General features: G+C 46.5%; 1 protein-coding gene across 2 annotated transcripts; it reads right to left on the bottom strand.

Moving 5' to 3' along the window:
- Window positions 1–22,267, bottom strand: LOC123842573 (transport and Golgi organization protein 1 homolog). Of its 2 annotated transcripts, XM_064592623.1 has the most exons (20): window positions 22,231–22,267; window positions 21,358–21,420; window positions 20,554–20,641; window positions 17,886–17,951; window positions 17,309–17,440; window positions 13,826–13,847; window positions 11,997–12,085; window positions 11,686–11,763; window positions 11,233–11,343; window positions 10,559–10,622; window positions 10,251–10,389; window positions 8,159–8,260; window positions 7,431–7,491; window positions 7,287–7,322; window positions 7,140–7,207; window positions 6,922–7,016; window positions 5,896–5,978; window positions 4,102–4,264; window positions 3,427–3,509; window positions 1–2,161 (listed from the first exon to the last, which is right to left on the bottom strand). In XM_064592623.1, exons 3-19 carry the CDS (start codon window positions 20,617–20,619, stop codon window positions 3,427–3,429), a joined length of 1,458 nt encoding a protein of 485 aa, XP_064448693.1. In that variant the 5' UTR covers window positions 20,620–20,641; window positions 21,358–21,420; window positions 22,231–22,267; the 3' UTR covers window positions 1–2,161. The 2 variants fall into 2 exon arrangements, with proteins under 2 accessions (XP_064448693.1, XP_064448694.1); XM_064592624.1 differs by lacking the exons at window positions 17,886–17,951; window positions 22,231–22,267.
- Window positions 22,268–22,505: the final 238 nt, after the last annotated feature.

Genomic DNA, 22,505 nt, shown 5'->3' with positions numbered 1-22,505 from the left:
TCTCAATTGATGCAGAAAAAGCATGTGACAAAGTACAGCATCCTTTCCTGATTAAAACTCTTCAGAGTATAGGGATAGAGGGAACATTCCTCAAGTTCATAAAATCCATCTATGAAAAACCCACAGTGAATATCATCCTCAATGGGGAAAAGCCTTTCCCTTAAGATCAGGAACACGTCAAGGATACCCACCCTCGCCACTACTGTTCAACATAGTACTAGAAGTCCTAGCAACAGCAATCAGACAACAAACAGAAATAAAAGGTATTCAAACTGGCAAAGAAGTCAAACTCTCTCTTTTCACAGATGACATGATACTTTATGTGGAAAACCCAAGATTCAACCCCACATTACTAGAACTCATACAGCAATTCAGTAATGTGGCAGGATACAAAATCAATGTACAGAAATTAGTTGCTTTCTTCTACACTAACAAGGCATTCAGGCAGGAATACAGGTAAATCCACAGGATACTGTGACCAAAGTTCAGGGAGAATCAAAGTGAAGGCACGGCGGTGACTCAGATGCAGAGGCGTAGTGACAGGGATCCAGCGAGGGTGGCTCCTGGTCAATCCTGAATTCCCCACGAAGAGTCTGACTCAGGCTGAAGGCCAAGGCAGCCACTCTGCTGGTCTTGGTCCCGTCTTCACTTTTTCTCACTGGGGCCCACAAACTCAGGCAGACAAGATTCCCCAAAGGAACCGAGTTCAATTTCCCAAGTCTCCACCACATTCTTTCACCCAGTTCAGAACCTTCAGAAATTCAGAGGAAACAACAATCCTTATAGATTATGAACGAACAGCTTTATGGCAACCATGACGTTCTGATACAAATAATTGCATCATCCACGCTGTGTGATGGACACAGGCAGCAGCTCAGTGTGGATCTCACGGTGTCCTCACACTCACTGCTCAAGCTGCTGGCCTGCAGGAACGGCCTCCGCTCTACCCGAGAGAGGCCCATCCACTCCCCTGAGCACCTCCATCCTTCTCAACCACAGCCTCCTGTTTCTAGTGACTCATGGCTCCCTCTCTGGTCCTTCAGATCCATCGCTGGGGCTTCCCTTATACGGAACACAACCTCTCTGTCGTTTAATGAATGTGTCCCTCGTTGCTCTCAGACACCTGAAGTTCCCTCCTCATCCCTCCCAGAGCACAGAATAGCGTCTCTGCACAGTGTGCATGCGCATACCTGCTGTGCCCAGCTTTTGGAGAAGAGCGGCTCTCCTTCACCAGAAAGGGACCTGCCAACCACCTCAGTATGAGTGAAAGACAAAGTCCCTCAAAGGCGTCTCCTGAGCAACCTGAAGAAAGTGATCATGTCCTTAGCAACATTCACTCTCCCATAACATGAGAGGCCTGCATGCAGGACTGCTATTCCTTATGGAGGATGCCCCAGCGTCTGTATCTGACCCACGTCAGAGAAAAGACGGAAGACCATCCCACTGGAAGTGACTGAGCAACATTCCAACAAACCATCTACACCTGCCTCCAGCATCTGCCACTGTTTCTCACTCTCACCTCCCTTACCGGACAAGAGGGTTTCCCACAAGTATCCACTGACTGCCGAGGACAAGGGACAGACCCCTGCCCTAATGATTAATCAAGGGACCATAGCCCTGCTTCAGGTGTTTATATAACTGAGGAAATGAGAGCTTAAACTCAACACGCTGAAAACAAAGTGAGAGGTGTGTTTCATCCCGCCCAGAACAACAACTGTGGACTCTGGACGTGCCCGACGGTAAGAAATATATGTCTGCCATTGTGCGATAGAGACACTTCCTTCCCAACAACGGCACCTCCCCCCGCTCAGTGTGTGGAAATAGCCCAGCACAACACCTGTATGTCCTGAGAAACTTCAGGATGTTACAGCGCCCCCAGGTGGTTTTCCCCTCCCAATGTCAAGGCCTCAGCACAAACTTGGCCTTTGCCCCACCAACTCAATAAGAAAGAAGACAATACAGATTATAAGTCAAATCATACAATTCATATCATCAAACCCTGTGGTGTAGGTTCGTGTGCAGGGTAAGGATGCAGAGACCACTGGGTGGGTGGAGGGAGATGTGCCCCAGGGCCCCAGGATGGTGATGAAGGGGGATCCATGGGGTATGGTGGACCCAGTGGGCCGGGTACAGGAGCAGGTCCTCTTGCATCCACAGGGTTCTGCAGAACAGAAACCAAAGGAATGTTGCTATGACAGACAGAAGCAGAACCCCCATCAACCTGAAACCCAAAGAAGCAGGGGTCAGCACGGTGAGAAGTCCAGAGAAGCCCAGTGTCCACACGTGGAAACACAGCCCCTCGTGGGTCCAACTGCTGTCCACCAGCCCCCGCCTGACCCTGCTCCGCTTCCCTCCCTGACAAAGGGGTCTTCTTCTACTCTCCCAAGTGCTGTCCATGGCCACAGACACCGCTCAGGAGACAGGAGTTTCTGGAGTCCTGCAGCAGACCGGAAAAAGTGCTGAGAAGAACACGATCCCGATGAATTCGTGAGACCCAGCTCTGTGGATCTGCGTCACCGACATTCCCATGCTCCTCAGCTCAGGCACAGAGCAAATGCATAGTCCTTGGTGCCGAGAACCACTGAGGGCCCATTCTGCATCCCCGGATGCAAACCAATGTGTCTGGAGAGCAGGCGTGACCCTCCCAGGGTGGATCAGGAGAGACGCTATCAGTCGGCACAGCCAGCAAACCGCATCAGAACCCGCTCACGGGAGCACGACTGAAACGTGTGTGAGCCGTGGGCCCTGCAGGGAGTCACCGGGATTCCCTCTTCACGCCTGTGCTCCGGGGGGCATTTTCTACCACACAGCTGGCCCCTGTCAGAGTTCACCTTCATCTCACCCAGGGAGCAACTGGAGGGATTCCGGGTCGCGTCTTTACCCACACAGATGGAACGCACGTGAGGTCGCAGCTCACCTTGTCCACCAACACTCACAGCTGCCCAAAGCACGTGGCACAAAGTGTGAGGCAGGGCATGGCTTTTCCCGTTTCCAGCTGTGAGGATTACCGCAGACATTCTCCCAGCTTAGTCTCCTGACCCGAAACCCAACACCACTACCGCTCCCGCGGGAAAGCAAACTGCAAGGAGTCAGCGGGACTGGCCGACTTCAGTGTGGAGTGAGATATTGCTCTCCTCCAGGAGTTTACACACACACACACACACACACACACACACACACACACAAGGGCAGGGTCCTGCTCTCCTTCATTTCTAAGCACGTGGAGCTTCAGGACGCCCCGCGTAAGGTGATGATTTGGAAACAGAGAAGTCTGTAGGCTCCGAATGAAGACTGGGCATATTGAAAGGTCAATGACACCACACACAGATCTCAGGACATACCCAATAGACACAGGTCAGGACAGGGTGCCCAGACAGGAACAGCATTCCAGAAATGGTTACACCTGAGAAAAGACACAGTATTTACCTAGTCCTTCTGTGGGACCTTCTTGGGCGGGGTGCCACTGTTGTCCCCTTGAGAGCCACAGGTTTCTGAATACGACCGAAGCCCTGCAAGGGACAGAGGTGGATTCAGACTGGCCTTGACCATGCAGGATGCAAGCCAACCCTCTACACCTGCCCCACCCTATTCCACGCTCTCCCACTCCCACATCCCTTCCAGATTCAGAGCATTTCTCACAGGTCTCCTCTCACCCCTGCGGACAAAGGAGAGACAAGTCCCCCACAACTGAGGATGTGATCAGTCCACCCAGTGACAGATGTTTTCAGAGCTAGTGAATAACACTGGACAACTGGGGCCTCCACAAGTAACAGTGATTTGAGGTTGTGCTTCATCCATCCCAGGGCCCAAAACATTGTGTCTGGGCAGTGCCCATGGGCAAAGCTTTTATGTCTGTCCTTTGCAAACTGTCACTTTTCTTCTCTATGGCAGACACCTGCTGCCCATTTCTGTAGGGTGAAACAAGACAGTCCATGAAATGGATGTCCACAGAAAGGTGACGAATGCTACTATGTCCTCACTCAGGTCGATCCTTGCATTGCAAAGCCTTCTGGTACCTCCTCTACATCTTCTCCACCAACAGAAGTACTTAAACTATGAATAGGCTTTACGATTCAGGTCATCCAGTTCAGATCATCTTACCATGTGTAGCAGGAATGAGCTGTGGTTGAGGCCCCCATGTCCACCCATGTGGAGGAGGTGGAGGTGGCCCATAGCCAGGGAAGCCTGGTAAACCCTGCCCCATGTGGTAGGGCATATGGGGGGGCCTTGGAGCATGAGGAAACCCTCTCACATCTGTACCGACCTGCAGAACAGAGGACAAAATATTTGGGTAAGACAGCCAAAAGTTGCAACACCAAGAGATGAAACCCAAAGAGCAAGCTCTCAGCATCTGGCTCCTTCCCCAATACCACGTTCCAGGAGAGCCACGTCATGCTAGAAAACTTTGTCCCTCCCAATTGCTGCCTACTATCATAAGGGGGGGGACGGGGAAGGAGAAAGGATGTTACAGGAATAACCTACTGTCATCAAACATCACTACCCAAGTCTGCCAACATTCACTACCAAGAAGTAGAGTCTTAAAGGGTGAAAAGGGATCACTGGAAACAAGTAAAGCAGCCCACACTCCAGACAGGGAGGCATCGACATCGTGGACAACACTTCATCTTTCCTCTTCAACCACCGCAGAAGATTTGGGTTTGTTAAGAATAGACAGAATGTGATGAAACTGAATGCCCTTTCTCCACAAGGAATCCGAGCCACTCGAGGTGAATCCCTTGCCTGCAAAGCCCCTGACTGTCCCCACCTGCCTCACTTCCTGACAAAGCGGTCTTCTACTCTCTGCAGTTTCTGTCCAGGCCACAAAGACCCTTGAGGATTTAGGGGCCTGTGGTCTGATAGGGGACCTGGAAGAGGGTTTTCTGAGAGGAACATGATACCAATAGCCCTTATTTACGTGCAGCGGCTGTGTTTATCTTAAAACACAGTCATTGGAATTTTCCGCACACTGAGTTCCAGAGCAATTTTGTCCAGTGGGAAATTAAGATGGGAAGGCTAACTAAGGCTAACTTTTGTGAATTTTGAGAATTCACAAAAATGTGTATGCTTTCTGACGGACAACTCCAGAGCGTGTGATGAGAGAAGAAACCAGCTCTCACAGTGACCTAAGACCAAAAGGACCTGCTCCTAGAAGCCCAACTGCAGGGCTTGTGAGGCCCGGGTCATGCAGCTAATCACCGACATCCCCGCTTCAGAATGTGTGTGCCAGGACACCCCCCACTTTGGAAATTCACAACAGTCGTTGAAAGGGTACAAGTAGAGGGATTCTGTACAGCATTTGTACCAGCAGAAGGAAAACAGGGATGACTTATGAAACTTGCCCTATCTAAGAACATTCCAAACTGCAAAACAGACAATAGAAAATGGAGAGAGAGTTTCCCCTAGTTTCCAGTTGTGAGGATTACCCCAGACCTTGGCACAGGTAAATCATCGAACCCCAACATGAACACTACACCAATCGCACCTGATCGGAACCTACTGACTGGCAGTCAGGCCGGCCAGAGACTTCACTGTGGAGTGACGTGTCATCCTCCTCGAGCTACTTTCCCCCACAGGCATTGTGCGTGGGCAGGGGTGGACGGATGGACACAAACACACACACGCACGCACACACTCACACACACAAGCACACACGCACACACAGTGAGCGCCCTGCCATCCTTCACCTCTAAGCACCCGTGGCTTCAGGAGGTGCCACCGAAGGTGAGGATCTGTAATGGAGAAGCCTGTCAGCCCCCGGGTGAACTGCTTGTATTTTGAAAGGTGAACGACACCACAGACAAACCCTAACCCACCCAACAGACACAAGGCCAGGACAGGGTGCTGCTCAGAAAGGGAAAAGTTTCCGGAACACCTGGTAGAGGCCACAGTAGTTACCTTGCTCATCCCTGGGTCTCTGTGAGGCTCGGTGCCCCTGTTCCCCATGGGAGACCCACCAGTTTCAGCATCAGACCAAAGCCCTAGAACAGATGGAGGTGGATTCAGACCAGCACTGACTGTGCAGAAATCAAACCAACCCTCCAAACCCGCCCCTAACACGTTGCCCTCTGTCCCACTCTTGGGTCCCTTCTCAGACACACAGCATTTCTCAAAGGTCTCTGCTGACCCCTGAGGACAAGGGGGAGACCTCTGCCTCTCCCCCTCGAGGATGGGACCACCATCGCCCAGCTTGCTTCAGGTGTTTTCATAGCTAAGGGGACAGCAGTAGACTGCTCTGGGCTCAACCAGCTAAAAATGGATAAACCCTCAACATGAACGGCATGCATTCTCGTCTCAGGCCGCCAGTTGATGGTTCAATCCTTCAGTCTATAGATGAGGCCTAGCATGTGTGGCTGGCTATTACATAAATATTGAAGAGAAGAATTGGAGTACACTAATCGTACAGCCAGGAGCAAAGTAAAAATAGGCAGATTGAGAAGTAAAGCTGTGGCTTTATACCGATAACATTAGAGGAGTAAAATGCATGAATTTCATGGATTAATATAGGACTGTAGATGACGAATAAAACAAAAATCAAGGAACCTCCATAAAGAGTAAATAAATGCCATTTTTCTCCATTTCTTTTTTTCCAAAAAGTCTTCACCATTGCATCAAGGTGGGAAGGGAGCTCGGGCCCACAACTCCTCCAGGCTCAGCTCTTCAGTAGGTGGGTGGTAGAGGAGGTGGGAGGGTCTGCAGTCACGGGAGGGGCATGAGCTCCACCTGTCACAGGGACAGGTGCCCTGCGGCCGGTGGGCACCTGAGGAAAGCACCCTCCTGTCACCCCTTCAGACAACCTGCTGTCCTTAGGTAGTGCTTGTGATTCTCTCCAGGACACACAGTGATCACCCACAGGAACGGGAAGGACACCATGTGCTCTCCCAGCAGAGATCAGGCTGCTGCATTTCACAGCACGCTCCCTACCTCTCTGCACACGGTTCTGTGTCTCAGGTCTTCCCGGCATCGGTTCCTGCCTCATGGATCCCTCAGGCAGCATCTCTCTCCTCATCATGTGCAGTCTTGAAGACAGAAAAAGAATGGACGTCTATAAGAATGACACCACCATGTCCTCTACTAGACACTAAACAGCTTAGCCTTGACCCCTCAAGACGCCCAGAAAAAGGCACGTCAAAATCACACACCTGTGTTTCACATAGGCGTTCTCCCTCCTCTGCTGCACTATCTTCCTCTCCCAAACCTGAGCCTTGATCTGGGGGAGAAAAACACATCCACCTTCAGCTGTGCCGGACTGGGCCCCAAACGAAGAGGAGGAAAAAGAAAACACTTACCCAATTATCTAGAGCACTTCTCTCATGAGCTGCGATCTGAAAAAGTCAACACACCAAGAGCCCATGTTGGGGGATCGAAGGGCCACTTCCATCACCTGCAGGAGGCGCTAAGGGGCCAGGAGGTTGGGGCACAACTCAGGTTACCTTGTGTTGGAAGGTGAGCTCTGCCTCCTGCAGCTGATCTTGCATCTCTCCAATTTCTTGCCTGTGAGTTATAAGTGCTCTCGTCAGATAACACCCAATATTGGCTGTGATTTTAAATCATCTGCCCACGTGGCCATTCTCCTCTTATCTGTCCCCTCATACAATTGATCCTCACACAGGAAACACTTTTCACATGGTTATAATGTACAGTAGGATCAAAGCTATTGTTACCTCTTTTCCGTAATCATTTTTCTTCCCCTGCAGGGTGCAGAGTTGACATAATTTCCTTACCCATTTTCAATCTCGCCCTAATTTATCACGTGACAAGGGTGCCATCAAGTGTGCTGGGCAACTTCTATCCTCGCCATGGCTCCCAGGGCGGCAAAGACCAGCGCCATCAGATGGCCCTGCCGGGCTTATGGGTAGGATGCATCCTACGACAAACTGCTTTCCTCCAGATTAGGACAACTGACACCACCCCCAGGGACGATGGCGTGGAAGAAGGCTCCACAGAATCAGGCCAGCGCTGGGGATCAGGACATGTTTAGTAATGAAATTGCTTTGTTCTTTCTAGAGCTTAACTTTTTGTGTCTGTTAATTCTCTCCGGATATGCCTCTGAATTTTTGTTTATATTACATGTGAATTGAGTCTAAACAATGAAGAAAAGTTAAAAATACAAAGTGAACAGGGATTTCAGGAGCCGCTAATATTCAGTGTCTGAACTCACTTGTACTTGTCCGTTGCTTCTGTGATTCCTTTCAGATTTTCCATGGCAGCGGACAGCTGACTCTCTGTTGCCTCCAGGTCACAGCGGGTCTTTGCAACCTTCCTAAGACAGGAAAGGTATAGACATGGTCCAGTAGCCAAGATCCAGAAGTTCTGCCGTCATTCCTCCCAGCACACTGGATGGCCTAGATTCCAATGTCCCTCATAAATGCACAGACTGACAACACAAGGAGGGAAATGAACTGAAGGTCCCATTTAGGGTTAAAGAAAAATCAGACTCTGGATGCTGCCAAGTCCCTTGCAATCGGAGCTGTCTTTACACTTCTCTACTTCATTATCAACTCCTCAAGTAACATTGCAGCTTGTGTCCTCTCAGAGTTGGTCTTTTGTCGGAGACGGTGAAGGCTCCTTTCAGTTCAAAGTGAAAAACCAAGCCTGACCAACTATAGGATGAAGCAGGGGACCATCGTTAGTCGTACACCTCCATGGGGAGCCCTGATCCTCAGACCAAGGCTGTGCCTGACAAAATGAACCCAAAAGGAAGCCTTCCAGAATATGGCTTCATCAGCATGGCAACTCACTCCCAGACATCTCTGGGTCTACAACTACAACCCCTGCCTCCTCCTTTGAAGAGGCCAATCTTAGTACCAGCAATATGTCCTGAAGCGCAAAAGGCTGTGAACTGTCACATAGCCAGTGTGTTATCTCCACGCAACAGATTTCAGATGGAAAACTATCAATTGCATGGAGTCAACCGACTTTAACAAGACTGAGTTCACTGATAGTGAAGGCAGCAACGTGCGATGCTTAAAAAGGCTGCTTTGCTGTGCTGCCCTCAGACTCTTTTGCTCATGGTGTTGATTTAAAGGGTTTCAAGAGGACACCTCATTTCCTCAAGATCACATGCCAAAAGACTCTTAGAAACTGAGTCAAAAGCTCCCGACAGAGAAAGACACATGCATTTGCTTCTGGTCTCTCAGGCAATCCTTCAGCAAATGCTTTCTGGAGCGGCTGTAATGGAGTGGCTCAGTTGGAAGGTGTAGAAGACAGAAAGGTGGTCAGGACACTGTACCCACCCCCAAAAGAAATTTCCAATGAACTGAACCAAGATGCCAGTGACACAGAGCAGCCCCCATCCCCGCTGTGGGAAGGAATAACACAAAGCTGAGTCTCCAGGGAAGACAGGGAACAGTTTTGCTTTTCAACGTGAATGAGGGACTCTAAGGTCCTGATCTCCTCCTGAGAAAAGAAAGGAAACACTGGACAAAAGAGCAAACTCGTGAGGGAATGCACCCAATTTCTAAAGAGTACATGAAGAAACACGAGAACCAGATGGAGAAGAAGGAAGCCTAGGAGAAAGCCAGCCTGGCAGTGGGAGCCAATCTCCCCAGGACACATCAATACATTCTGGAACAGGCAAGTGAACTGTAAAGAAGCTGAACAACTTTATGGGCATGGGCTTAGAAGGAAACGAGTGAAGTTCAGGGTCAGCCAGCCAAGGTGAGCCCTAGTGAACCCGCAGGCTTTGGCTGGGACCCAGGAGAGTTACACCTAAAAAAATCCGGTGGATGGGAAATACCCTGGCCTTCTTAGGGACTGGGCGACAGTGAGTGATGTCAGTTGTATACTGGATGAAGGCATCCAGGACTGCTGGAGCCCCAACCCACTTTCCACAAGGAGACTCCCAGTGTTTCCGCAGCAAGACAATTCCATTTTTCTATCCCCATTATTGACCCAAGGCTCGTACTGAACCAAAAGTGACTGAATTCAGGGCTAATAAGAACATGTGATGACACGGAAACCAAAAGGACAAGGCAGACAGACCCAGAGGGGATCCAGGTATCAAAGGTTTTAAGGAGGGTACCTTCCCTCTTCTACTCCAAGGAGTCACACAACAAGCGTGACAAGCAGTCAGAACACAAAGGGAAATGCAGGTCACACACATCAAGGCAGCAAGGGCAGGCACAATTCTACAGAATGCATTTGGCAAAAATACTCTAGATCCAATTCTAAAAGAAATACACTTATCTAGACTGGCCGTCACCTAAATTCATACAATAGTATTGGTGACAATTCACACAAGAATAGCTTACTCTTCGGCAGCCGCTTGTCTTTGTTTAGAGAAATCCACCACGATATCCACTTTCCTCCTCAGCATTTTCAGTTCGGCTTCTTGAGTTGTTTTCAAAGAACTCAGGGCATTGCAATGGTCTTCCAACAATCGTCGACATTCTGGAAAGGATGAGTTTTCTTTTGTGTGTGTATGTGCACATGACCGGAGAACTTCGGTTTGATAGGGAAAGGAGAAGGGCAAGACCTTGAAGGCAGGAAGGCATTCCTTCCCTTCCCAATGCAAGCTCATTGCCACCATATGCGGATTTCTTCCCCCAAAAGAACATACCCTGCAGTTCTCGTTTTTTGGCCCTAAAGGCTCTCTGCTCTCCATCCTCGAATGCATCTTGGGCCTTCAAGACAGATATGAGAAAAGACATTCAGGAAATCATGATCACAGAACAACGTGAGGGTGTCTGACACCCTCCTCCTGCACAGGATCATGCAGTGCAACAAAGAAAGCCCTTAAGGCATAATGGAACAAGGAGGAAGTAAGCAAAGTGGAAAATAGTTCACGTCAAAGAACTCACAAATGACTTTCTTAGTGGCTTTCCTTCATATATATATCCACATACATACATATATACACATCTTCCCCTATTCACATTGAAAATGCTCTGTTTGGCATTAAGAGACGAAGGGACTGCACAGTTGGGTCAGCCATCGCCCTTCATCGCTCAAGTGTCTTGTGGGGATTTTCTACATATCTTGGAGGGCAGGGCTGAATGATGTGATCATTACCTCGCTGTGAAATCAACCATACTTCCTAGTCCTTATAAGAGCAAACCCCATCACGGTGGTTCTAAGTGAAATCCCAGCTCACTGCTCCGTAGGAGTTTCAGTTCCCAGAGGCCCACTCTCTACTGTGCTAAACAGCAAGCGAGGATGCTGCACTCATCTCACCCAGTGAACCAAAAGCCTGCCGGGGCCACATTAAGGTAAAACTCAACAGCCAGCTCTTACCACATCCTGATTCTTGACCTTCTTCTCTCTCTCAGTTTGCAAGTGAGCCAGTGCCCAACGAAGGGTGTCATTTAAATTTTCATTAACTTCGTCAACCTTTTCGATGTTCTCCTTCAACAAAACATTTTGAATGAGTAATAATAATTCATTCCTTGGGGCACCTGGGTGGCATCTGGGTGGCACAGTCGGTGGAGTGTCTGACTCCTGCTTTCGTTTTGGCTCAAGGCCTGATCTCAGGGTTCTGGGATGGACCCCTGCATCAGGCCACACACTCAGCATGGAGTCAGCTTGGGATTCTCTCTCTCCTTCTGTCCCCTACCACTCACTCTTTCTCTCTCTCTCAAATCAATCAATCAATGTTTAAAATAATAATAGTGATAATGATAATGATGATAATTCATTACTTTTATTTCTGTTGTTAGGACACAATTCAGGCAAAGAAGGGATTCTTACCTTCAATTTAAGAACTTCCTCAGAGAGAAACTTATGTTCACTCTTAGTTTCTGCAACATGCTTCTTGCCTTCCCGGATCTATAAAACATATGAAAAAAGGAAACAGAATTCCAAAATAGCATCGTGTTACACAAACCTATCTACTAATGTGTGACTCCTTTCAAAATAGAGAGGCAGTGCTCTACATTCGTGAAGCTTCTCTTGAATCAGGACCATTTCTGGATCACATGAAATAGGTCAATAGGATGAACTACAAGAGGTGGAAGTAACCAAAATGAAATCACAAAAAGTATTTGAAAAGGCACTGATACCTTCAGCTCCCAAAGGGATATTTCCTGAGCAAGCTCCCTGTTTTCTGTCCTAAGTCGATGGATCTTCTCATTTATTTGTTGTAAGGTTACTAAAAGGAGAAAAAAGAATCGCAAAGATAATTAGCAAAACGAGTGACATTGAATAATCCCAGTGTATGAGCACCAGAGACACATTCTCTGACACTCGGGTGTAACTAACTTGTTAGCATTCCCATTGTGCCCTAAGGAAGCAAGTTTTAGCAGCATTTGAAACCCAAGACAACCTATTTTGGGGAGATTCCTACTTAAATTTTTTTCAAAGATAGAGAAACGCCCTCAAATGTCTTCTACGTTTACTCCCATCTGTAAGCACCAGTCTTGGAAAATGCAATCACTGCAAATGCTGATGTCATCCCCAGATATGTAACAGAAAAATCAAGCATCCTGTCAACTAACATTTCTCTCCTCCAATGATTAAGGTACAAAAATAGGTCCCTGCCAACAACCCAAAATGAACAAAACCATCCTTTGCTCCTGCTCAGCGCCATGTCCGTTTCCAGATCCTCCTTGGAATTCCACACAAGGAAAGCTCAAAATGGCAATTGAGTGACAACTCCAAGGCCTTCAGTGACTTTCTGCTGCTCACAGATTGCCTGTCATGAACCCTAGGCAGGGGCTCTGGAGGACAAGACCTTTGGAATCAAACACACTCGGGTACAAACTCCACGTTACAGTCTCTGGAGGGCCTGGATAACTCACACTCCCTGGAACACAAGCTTTTCTCATCCCAACATGAGAAGGTTACCCTCTACCCTGACAGGAAAACCACACTCATGAAGCGCCCTATCACAGATGGATAACACATCGAAGGTCGAGAACACAGACTCCTCTAACTGGCTCCTAATTCTCTCATCTTGGGGTACCTGCGTGGCTCAGTCGGTTAAGTGTCTGCCTTCAGCTTGGGTCACGATCCCACATCGGGTCATGATTCCACTCTGGGCCCTGGGGTCCCACATCTGGGTCTGCACTCAGTGGGGTGCATGCTTCTCCCCCTCCCTCTGCCAGCCACTCGGTCTGCTTGTGCTCTCTCTGTCAGATGAATAAACAGAATCTTTTAAAAAATAATAATTCTCTCATCTTACCTCAAAGTGCAAACTTCTCTTCTAGTGGCCCAATGTGAGCGCTCTCCTGCCCTGAGATCTCTCTTCTCACCACGCCCACTGCTGCACTCACAGGGACGAACACCAGCATTCGAGGGTTTGCTATGTGCCAGGCAGCCACCCTGGCCGTCAACAGACAGCACCGTGGAATCATCACAATCCATGAGGCCCGACACGATACATCAGCCCCACTGGCACACGTTCCTTTCCACTCATTCTCCCCTGGCAGGAAAGGCTCCCTCCACTTCAGACTCAAAACCATGGTTTAAACCTCTCTTGTGACACACGCTCTGTCTGGCAATATGTGGCTCCTTCTCTAAGTGTAGCCTGCTTGTTAGACTCAAAGAGTGTTTTCTCATCTTGACATTTCGCCAAGAGCCAGGTCATGGCATAGTACTCACTCCAGACCTCAGGCTCCTATCATCGCATGCCTCCTAAACATGTCTCTGCAAAATTACTCTTTCTATTCTCCCTACTCCCATGAGGTATACCTCCTCCTGGTCTCCTAAGAGATGGCAACACCCTCCACATTGTCACTTAGACTCCACATGGGAAAGAGAATGATTTTCAGGAGTTAACAAGTCACTTAGACATCAGAAGTCACCATATTTACCCCTAGTCGAATTATACCCACATCAAACACCGGTACTGAGAATTTACGACAATGAAAACTAAAGCCAAAAAACTTACCTTCATATCGCCGAGGCTTTATCTAAGAGAGGAAGAAACAAAATGAAGTTTGATGTCAAAACGTACTACTAGGAAAAATCTCTAGTTCAGGTCAATACCGAAACAGTCATCCAAGAAAATTACAATCATCATTTTGTATAGCAGAATGACTTCACAGGATTAAAAAAGAAGACAAAATTGGAATTTCCTGATTAAGTCATCATAGTTCACAATCCATTTCTGATAAGGAGCACAAAGGTATATAACTTAGTTTTGACCCCAAAATCTATTCACATACTGTGAAATGAACATTCAACCTGTTCAATTCTTGACAGCGGACCATGCAGACATTTAAAAAAATATTCATTAATTCATCATTTCCGTAACTTTAATGCAACCCGATATGCACACTGAGTTCAGAAACGGATTATTATAAGATCCTTAAAGAAAGAAAATGGAAGGAAGGGAGGAAGGAATGTAGGAAGGAAGGCTGGCAGGTGAGCAAAGCTCTGACAAAATTATGCCGTTTTCCTTGTCCAGAAAGCTTCTCTGAACTATTACTAAGGGTTGGCTGTTTGCTGAATTCACACACAGTTATGGCACATCAGGTGCTATGAAGTTTCCCAGACTGCTACAGAGGGTCATCAAAAAGACAGAAAAGCCATCGAATGAGAAAAAGAGTGGCACGTGGCGAGAGACGAAGCATAAGCAACAAGAGAAATGACAGCGGATGTTTCAAAAGAGGGGAACCGGGCTATCCAGATCGAGTCACCCTGATAAATTATAGCTTAGTAAACTCTAGGCAAGACCCCATTTTGACACCATTAACATATTTCCCCGTTCAAAAGTTTTACAGGATGAGGAGAGGCTGAGGCCCGCCCCCAAATCTTGCCAGGATATTGGAATATCACCATGCTATCAACAAGCCAGTCATAATAACGTTGTTAGAGGAAAGTCCATCAGTGGAGGGCAAACAGAAAACCATGGTGATTCCTGTAACTTCACATGTTGCTTAGGAATCTCTGAGTTGCTCTGGCCCTTGTCACCGAGCCCCACAGGAAGGGGAAGTGAAGAGACAGATGAGCACACCAAAGACGTCATAGTTTTGTTTTCCTTTTTTTAAAAATTTTTTATTGTTATGTTAATCACCATACATTACATCATTAGTTTTTGATGTAGTGACCTATGACTCATTCTGCATAACACCCAGTGCTCCATGCAGAACGTGCCCTCTTTAACCCATCACCTGGCTAACCCATCCTCCCACACCCCTCCCCCCTAGAACCCTCAGTTTGTTTTTCAGAGTCCATCATCATCTCTCATGGTTCATCTCCCCCTCCGATTCCCCCCCCCCTTCATTCTTCCCCTCCTGCTATCTTCTTCTTCTTTTTTTCTTAACATATATTGCATTATTTGTTTCAGAGGTACAGATCTGTGATTCAACAGTCTTGCCCAATTCACAGCGCTCACCATAGCACATACTTGTGTTCCTTTTGAAGGGAAGGTTTCTCCATTGGCAGGGAGAGGGGGGAGATTCCATTTAGAAATAAACTCAGAAGTTTTCTGTTCTTCTTAGAAAGGTCTGCCTTCAAGTGAAACTATGTCCCCAGAGCCTAACTGGGCCTTTCCCAAAGACTACGCAATAGAGGTGAGGGGGAAAGTCTCAACTCCAATGCAATCGCCTCCCTGTCTCACCTGGGAGTAAACTCAGTCTAACCCCAGACAGATGAGTAGACAACCTCACCCTCACATCCTATTTACCTCAGTTCCTTTACCAGAACAGGAGATCTAGCTTTCAACACAACCATACAAGGCATACTAAGGGTAAAAACCACGACAGCAAGCACTAGAATCACACTACCTAAGGCATCTAAGGCAGAGATGATGGCATTGGCAGGTTGGGAATTTCAAGTCCCTTCCATACCTGATATTGGATCTAAGCAAAAAGGGGGCAGTAGGAAGAAGAGGTGATGAATGTAAGCAGAGATATGAAACTCTAAGATTTTACCGGGATTCTGGACAATACCATAACAGAAATCAAGAATGCCTTTGATGGGTTCATTAAGAGACTCAACATACCAGAGGAAAGAATCATTGTGCCTAAAGAATTTCCGGTAGAAACTTCCCAAAAGAAAAACAAAGACAAATATTAAAAAGACAGCACAGAAAATCCAAGACCAGTGGGACAATTACAAATCGTGTAACACACACAGAATAGGAGCAGCAGGAGAATGGACAGAGAGGTAGTTGAAGCAATAATGACTGAGGATTTTCCTAAATTAATATAGCCACCAAACCACAGATCCAGGAAGCTCAAAACAAGGAAAGCAGGATAAATACCCAAACAAACACACCAACAACTAACGCCAATGATGCCTAATCCAGAATGTTCAGTCACAGGTGATTAAAGACAAAGAAACAAGTCTGGAAATCTGGAGCAGGGCTTGGGTGTGGGTGGTGGAAGGGGGAAGGAGAGCAGTAACCCTTACCCAAGAGGAATAAGGATAAGGACTACATCACACTTCCGAAACCTTGCCATCAAGAAGGATGAAATGTTTAAAGTGTTAACAGAAACATCCAACGAGAAACCTGTGGCCAGTGAAATGATCCTTCAAAACACACTACAGAGTAAGGAAAACCGTCGGGGATAATGATGGGCATTACTTCAACGGTAAAGGTGTCAATCCTCCAAAAGACATAATAATTTCTCATGTGCATGCATTAACAACAGAGTGTCGAAGTACATCAGGCAGAAACTGAAAGAATTGCTGATGGAAACAGATGAATCCCTATTATAGCTGGGGAATTCAGAACCCTCTATCAGTCATTGACAGATCCAACAGATACAGAAATTCCATGAGAATACAGGTGAACTGAAAAGCATCACCAATCAACTGGATCCATTAACATCTGCAGAATAATCCATTCAACAACCAAACTAAAGACATTCTTCTCAAGTTCCCATGGAACATTCACTAAGAGAGGCCATATTCTGGGCCATAAGATACATCTGAACGACCAAAGGAAAAGAAATCACAGGACGTATGTTCTCAGACCACAAATGACTCAAACTAGACATCAAGTACTGAAAGATAGCTAGAGAATGACCAAAAAATGGAGATTAAACAACACACTTCTAAAGAACACATGGGTTGGAGGGCAGGTGGGTGGAGGGATGGATGAAAGAGGTGAAGGGGATTAAGAGTACACTTATTGTGATGAGCACTGAGAAATGTATAGAATTGCTGAATCATGTTGTATACCTGAAACTAATACTACACTGTTGGCCAATTATGCTTGAACTTAAAAAAAAAAAAAAAGAACATATGGATCACAGAAGGCACTGCAACACAAATTTAAATCTATTGCAATCTAGGTGATCATCAAAATTGATGTATTAGAGGGATATTTCTATTACTGAATGGATATAAAAGGTCCAATAACTATAAAATTTTCTGCTCATTTATGAAGAACAGTATATATAAGCTACTTTAGTATACTTACAGCGAGGATGGTTCTCCAGATATAAATGAGAAAGACACAAACTCCCAAGGGGGCAGTGATAATGGGAAGTTTCCATAGAACTCCAACCCCATCAGGGCCAAGAAGGAAACGGTCAGGCACAACATGGACAAGCTGAAATAACACGTGAGACAATGAGGAATCTCAAAGATTTACAATGTCTCTGTCCCAAACAATCAACTTTACAAACCCTCCACCAGCCTCCCCCAGGTAAGCACACCTCTCAACTGCCTCCCCATGGAGGAGAAGGAGCACAGAGGGATTACAAAGGAACAGGGGCAAACTTTTGGGAGTGATGAGTGTGTTTACTATCGTACTGTGCTGATGGGTTTCCCTGTGTTTACCTATGTCAACTATCAACAAACTGTATTCTTGAAAAAGATGTTGTGATCATATATACATTATATAACACTGAAGCTGTAGGAAAAATCTAATAGACAAATCTTAAGAGATTTTATTTTGCCTACAAACACATGGCAAATAAATTTTCTATAGCTAACAGAACTTAAGAATTTATAAGCCAACATAAAATAGACAAGATAAGTAAATGTAAACTTACAGTAGGTAAGAAGTCACTGACTTCTATTGTACATCCATGAAGGACCTGGATAAACTCCTCTGGAACCTTTCCAAAAATAGGCCCAAAATTTATGGAAGAATGAGAAAAAGCAAGACTAAAAAATGTACTAGAGATATAAATGAGAATGTTCTATGGACAGATGTTTATAGATCAGGACATGAGTGAGAGAGAGACAGGAGGCTTCTATTAGAAGAATATGGGATTATTATTTCAACAAAAATAAATTCGAATTACTGTTTAGTTTCTGAAAACAGTGATGTTTTCTTTCAATGCCCACTTTGCTTCAGAATCACAGCCCAAAATGTCAGATTTCAGGGGTACATAAAGATTTTCATAATCAGGTGATCTTGTTTATTTTGATGGTATCTGTGACATTTTAAATTACTTGAACACCTATCTCCAAAAGCCAATGAAAGGCATTCATGTTCCTATTTCTCAGTATTGTAACTAAATCAGTCAAGAGCAACTCTAAAATTTGATTTTTAAAAAGATTTTATTTACTTATGTGAAAGAGAGAGAGAGAGAGAGCATGAGCAGGGGAAGGGGGAGGGAGGGAGACAGAAAAGAAGACTGCCGGCTGAGCAGGGAGCCCAAGCAGGGCTCAATCCCAGGACCCTGGGATCATGACCCAAGGCTAAGGCAGAAGCTCAACTGACTGAGCCACCCAGGTGACCATGAAATTTCATTTCTAAAAGAATACAAAATTCCTGGATATGGACACCAAAACAAAGAACACATCTCATTTTACAAAAACTGGAGTTCCAAGTATTTTAGGAGACAAGACGCTCACAATGCAATTCCTACTAATTCACACCAAGCTTGAATTTTGTGCAAACACAACTCTCTAGAAAGTACCCCTGAAATCTATAACATTTTCATCCTCAACCCTCACAGCTGAGGTCACAAACATGTGTGCTGGTGGGAAACATACACGGTCTTGGAACAGCCGCTGTCTGAAAGAGAACATTAGCTATCTGCTCAATGGTTGATCATGGGGATCAAATGCACAAAAGACAGAGGCCATCTTGTCACAAATGGAAAACACCCCCAGTTGTGGCCACGTGGTACATCTAGCAGCTGTCTGGATGCTGACCAGTAACTGACTCTTAACTAGATGACATCCAATGGGGCCAATAACACTAGGTTCTAACAGACAATGGCCATGAGCAGGTGGAGGAGGGAAATGCGAGACCAGGTAGTTTATGCAAGAGCTCAGAGATGAGGGAGGGTGAGAAAGGCGAAGTGCTCTATGAGATGCAGCCTAGGCAGAGGGGAATATTTCCAATAAAGACTACGAAGAAATTCCCTCCATTGAAGACTCAAAAGAAACAGAATCGAGTCTATTTTGACTGGAGGTATTCATGTGGGATGATTCTGCCTCAACACTAGGGTCCTTCCTGACTACTCCCACTTTGCAAATCCCTCTCTAAGAATCTGGTGTAGGCCGATCTAAAGAAGTCTGCTTATTTCTAGAGTGTTCCCTGTCTGTCTCTCTCTCCTGAGGGTAAGGGTTTTCTTTTTTAAGGAGTGAAATAGTCACACTAGGAACCAGGTATTTCTTTATATTTGGACAATCCTAAGGACATTCAGGAGCTTTTGACTTTGGGGAAATCAACACTCTGTACACACTGGGCCAAAGAAAGGGTAACAACTCATTCACTTCCTGATTACATCAATCCATCAGATTTTCCTGTGACAAACGTCCCAGCGAGATGCGGTCACTTAGTGTCTGCTGGGCTTCTCAGGGCTCCCACGGACCTGGTGGGACACAGAGTCCCTGGGGACAGCCTCCAAGGCCAGGAGGAAAGGGCTGACTCCGAAGTTGTTACAAGTCAACCAACCAGGAAGCACAGAGCACAAAGGACATTTCACTGTTTAACACTCAAGACCCAACACCAATGCTTAAGATACCACTGTTCCCAGGGCTGCCAAACTTCACAAATATGAACAATGTGCTGACATGAAATCAATGTAGAAGATGGACCCTAAACATACAAGGCTTGAAGCAGGATCTTCACTGGGCTTCCAGGAGCCAGTCTAATGCCCGTAGCTCCTATAAATTAGCATTCCCGACATTTTAAAAGACAATTTTAATGAGATATAATGTACATATCATACAAGCCCCCTATTTAAGACAAAGAGCTCAATGGCTTTTCATATCTTCTCAAATCCTTCCTTCTTGCCACCATTACCCTAGTATTTGCAGGTTTCCATCCTGCCAGAGCTGCTCTTTTTGGACCAAGCAGCACAGACAGGACCCAGAACTTGATGTGGACGGCTGTGGCCACAGCCCCTTCAGGCTGACCGAGAAACCTGCCCTGTGGTCCTCGGTCTTCAGGAAGAACTGCAGTTCTTCTGAAGTTCCCACCAAGAACCCCATGAAAAAACTATTATTTAACCACCATGTGAAAGAGCCCAGTAGGAACAAAGACACCACTAGCAGCTTTGAGTCACTGGGGGGCTCAGTCCGTTAAGGGACGACGTCTTGGTTTGGATGAAGTCATGATCTCATGGTCCTGAGGCTGAGCTTCAGGACCTTCAGGCTCTGGACTCACTGCACAGCTGGCTTGGGATTCTCTCTCTCCCTCCCCCTCTGCCCTTCCCCCCACACCTGTGAAGATGCCAGTGAAGTGCCATGTTTACTCACATTTGGGTTTGGGGAACCGGGACACGGCAGCAAGAGCACCAGGAACAACAGCCTCTGCACCTTCATGTCTTGGTCCTTTCAAGGGGTGCTGGGGTGTCAGGGAGGAGGTGGAGATGGGGGGTGGAGTGGAGGTAGGGGTGGGTGGGGTAGGGAGGGGTGGGAAGGGGTGGGGAGGGGACAGGGTTTTAATGAGGGTTGGGAGCAGGGTAGAAATAAAGGGTGGGATTGGGGAAGGCGTTTGTCAGGAGAAGAAGGGGTCAGCGACGGTGTCAGGGTCAGAGTAAGTACTCGAGGGGAGGTTCAGAAAGGGTAGTAGATCAGCAGGTTAGTAAATCACTAGGTCAGCAGGAAACAGTAGCAGGTGAAGCGATTGGAGGAGGATACACTTTTCTCCAAGCCTTCCCCTGGTTGAACCATTCCTTAGCAACCCAGAGGCTTTATACTCTCTCTCAGCCAATCATCTGCCTTTGCCCCTGGTAGGTCATAATGGGCACCCCGCGTGACCTCATATTTAAAGAGCCCCTTCCCAACTGGCGCCCCACCACGTGCCATCCCAATAACAGGTCCTCTCTGGAACTTTGGCCATCCTTCTTGTTTCTGCTGCCTCCCAACCCAGGTCCCTGTTGCCCTCTTCTGGGCGCTATCTCCTTCCTTCCAGAACTCCCATCCTAGAGCCATTGGCTGAACAACATATAAAGCAAAGGAGGACAGAACTGCAACAACAAGCAAATACACAAGCAGAGTGGGAGGTTTCAACCCTCTCTCAGTGACTCAAAGCAGACAGAACATCCATAACATGTAGACCTTGAGAGCAAACCATCTGAATCCCACAGCTATCTCCGTATGTCTGTCCACATCCATAGACCACTGTGGAGGACACATTAACTTTAGGCATATAGGATACACTTACAAAAATGCACCCGATCTATTTTGGTCATAAGGGACATTTCAATATGTTTCAGAGGCATGAAATCACACAGAGCATGTTGTGGTAATATAATGTGCTAGAAATCATGGATAAAAAGCTCACTAGAAATTCCCATATGTTTAGAAATTGAGAAGTACCTCTACAAATAAAATAGGAGTAAAGAAATCCCAAAGAAAAAGCTACATTGGAACCGAATGAAATAAGCATGACAAAATTGTAATCAGATATGTCTTCTGGGCTGGTATATCCTGGGATATTAGTATGAGAAGACCGAATGGCCTCAAAATCATCCCTAATTGACGGAGACATTTGAACACCTCCAACAGCGGTAGATCTGTCGCTTATCTATGTGACCCTGCTACCCACTAGCTTGGGCTTTACGATATGAACCTCACAGGGGAAACAATCCAAGCTGACTCTCATGGGATCTCTTGGGACCTCCAGGAATGAGAGCATTTTAAGAGAAAACATTCACCAGCTTCTCTCCTGGGGGATCCAAGACAACACCCAGAGAGCTGGCAGCCCCAGGTGTGCTGGACGGGGAGAGCCAAGCAGGTGGGCAGGGCCAGGGACCCAGGTGACTGGACAAACCCCCTGTGATCATCTCTCTTGGGCCCTGTCCTGAGCCGAACCTCCTAAACTGTTTCTCTCTAGGACTAACACAATTAGTGTTATCTAATTGTGAGTTAATCCCAACTCATTCAGGCCCAAGGCAGCTGAAAATCAATGCTCTACAAACCACCACTTACTGTGTAAATTTCTTGTAAACAGGAACCATTTCAGCACTGCTAAAATAGGAACGCAGTATCTTTAACATAAATATAAATATATTTATATAATTAGCCATAAAATATAAAGAAGCCATAAAAGACACGCAAACAAAAACAAAACAAGGATAGCAAAACATTTGTATTAAATTCTGTTTAGAAGCTGCTGCCGCCTCCAGAGCCCCAGAGTCGGGTGGTCCTGGTTATAGAAGGAGAGACCAGCTACAGAAGGGGTGGAGTCAGACTATATATATATA

Source organism: Mirounga angustirostris, unplaced genomic scaffold (genome assembly GCF_029215605.1).
Source record: "Mirounga angustirostris isolate CCGP_5_RB_7025 unplaced genomic scaffold, mMirAng1.0.hap1 SCAF_5, whole genome shotgun sequence".
NCBI classification, from domain to species: Eukaryota; Metazoa; Chordata; class Mammalia; order Carnivora; family Phocidae; genus Mirounga; species Mirounga angustirostris.
The sequence above is the reverse complement of the archived record's forward strand: the minus strand, read 5'-3'. Positions and strand labels throughout refer to the sequence as shown.

Bases quoted from the DNA above. Each gene is read 5' to 3' on its own strand.
- LOC123842573 (XM_064592623.1), bottom strand. From the start codon at position 20,619: ATGAAGGTGCAGAGGCTGTTGTTCCTGGTGCTCTTGCTGCCGTGTCCC. The intron at 11,764-11,996 runs GTATCAGTGCCT...TATGTTTTATAG, and splicing joins TATCCCTTTGGGAGCTGAAG to ATCCGGGAAGGCAAGAAGCA. The intron at 5,979-6,921 runs GTAGGGAGCGTG...CATCTGTTCTAG, and splicing joins ACAGAACCGTGTGCAGAGAG to GGCTTTGGTCTGATGCTGAA.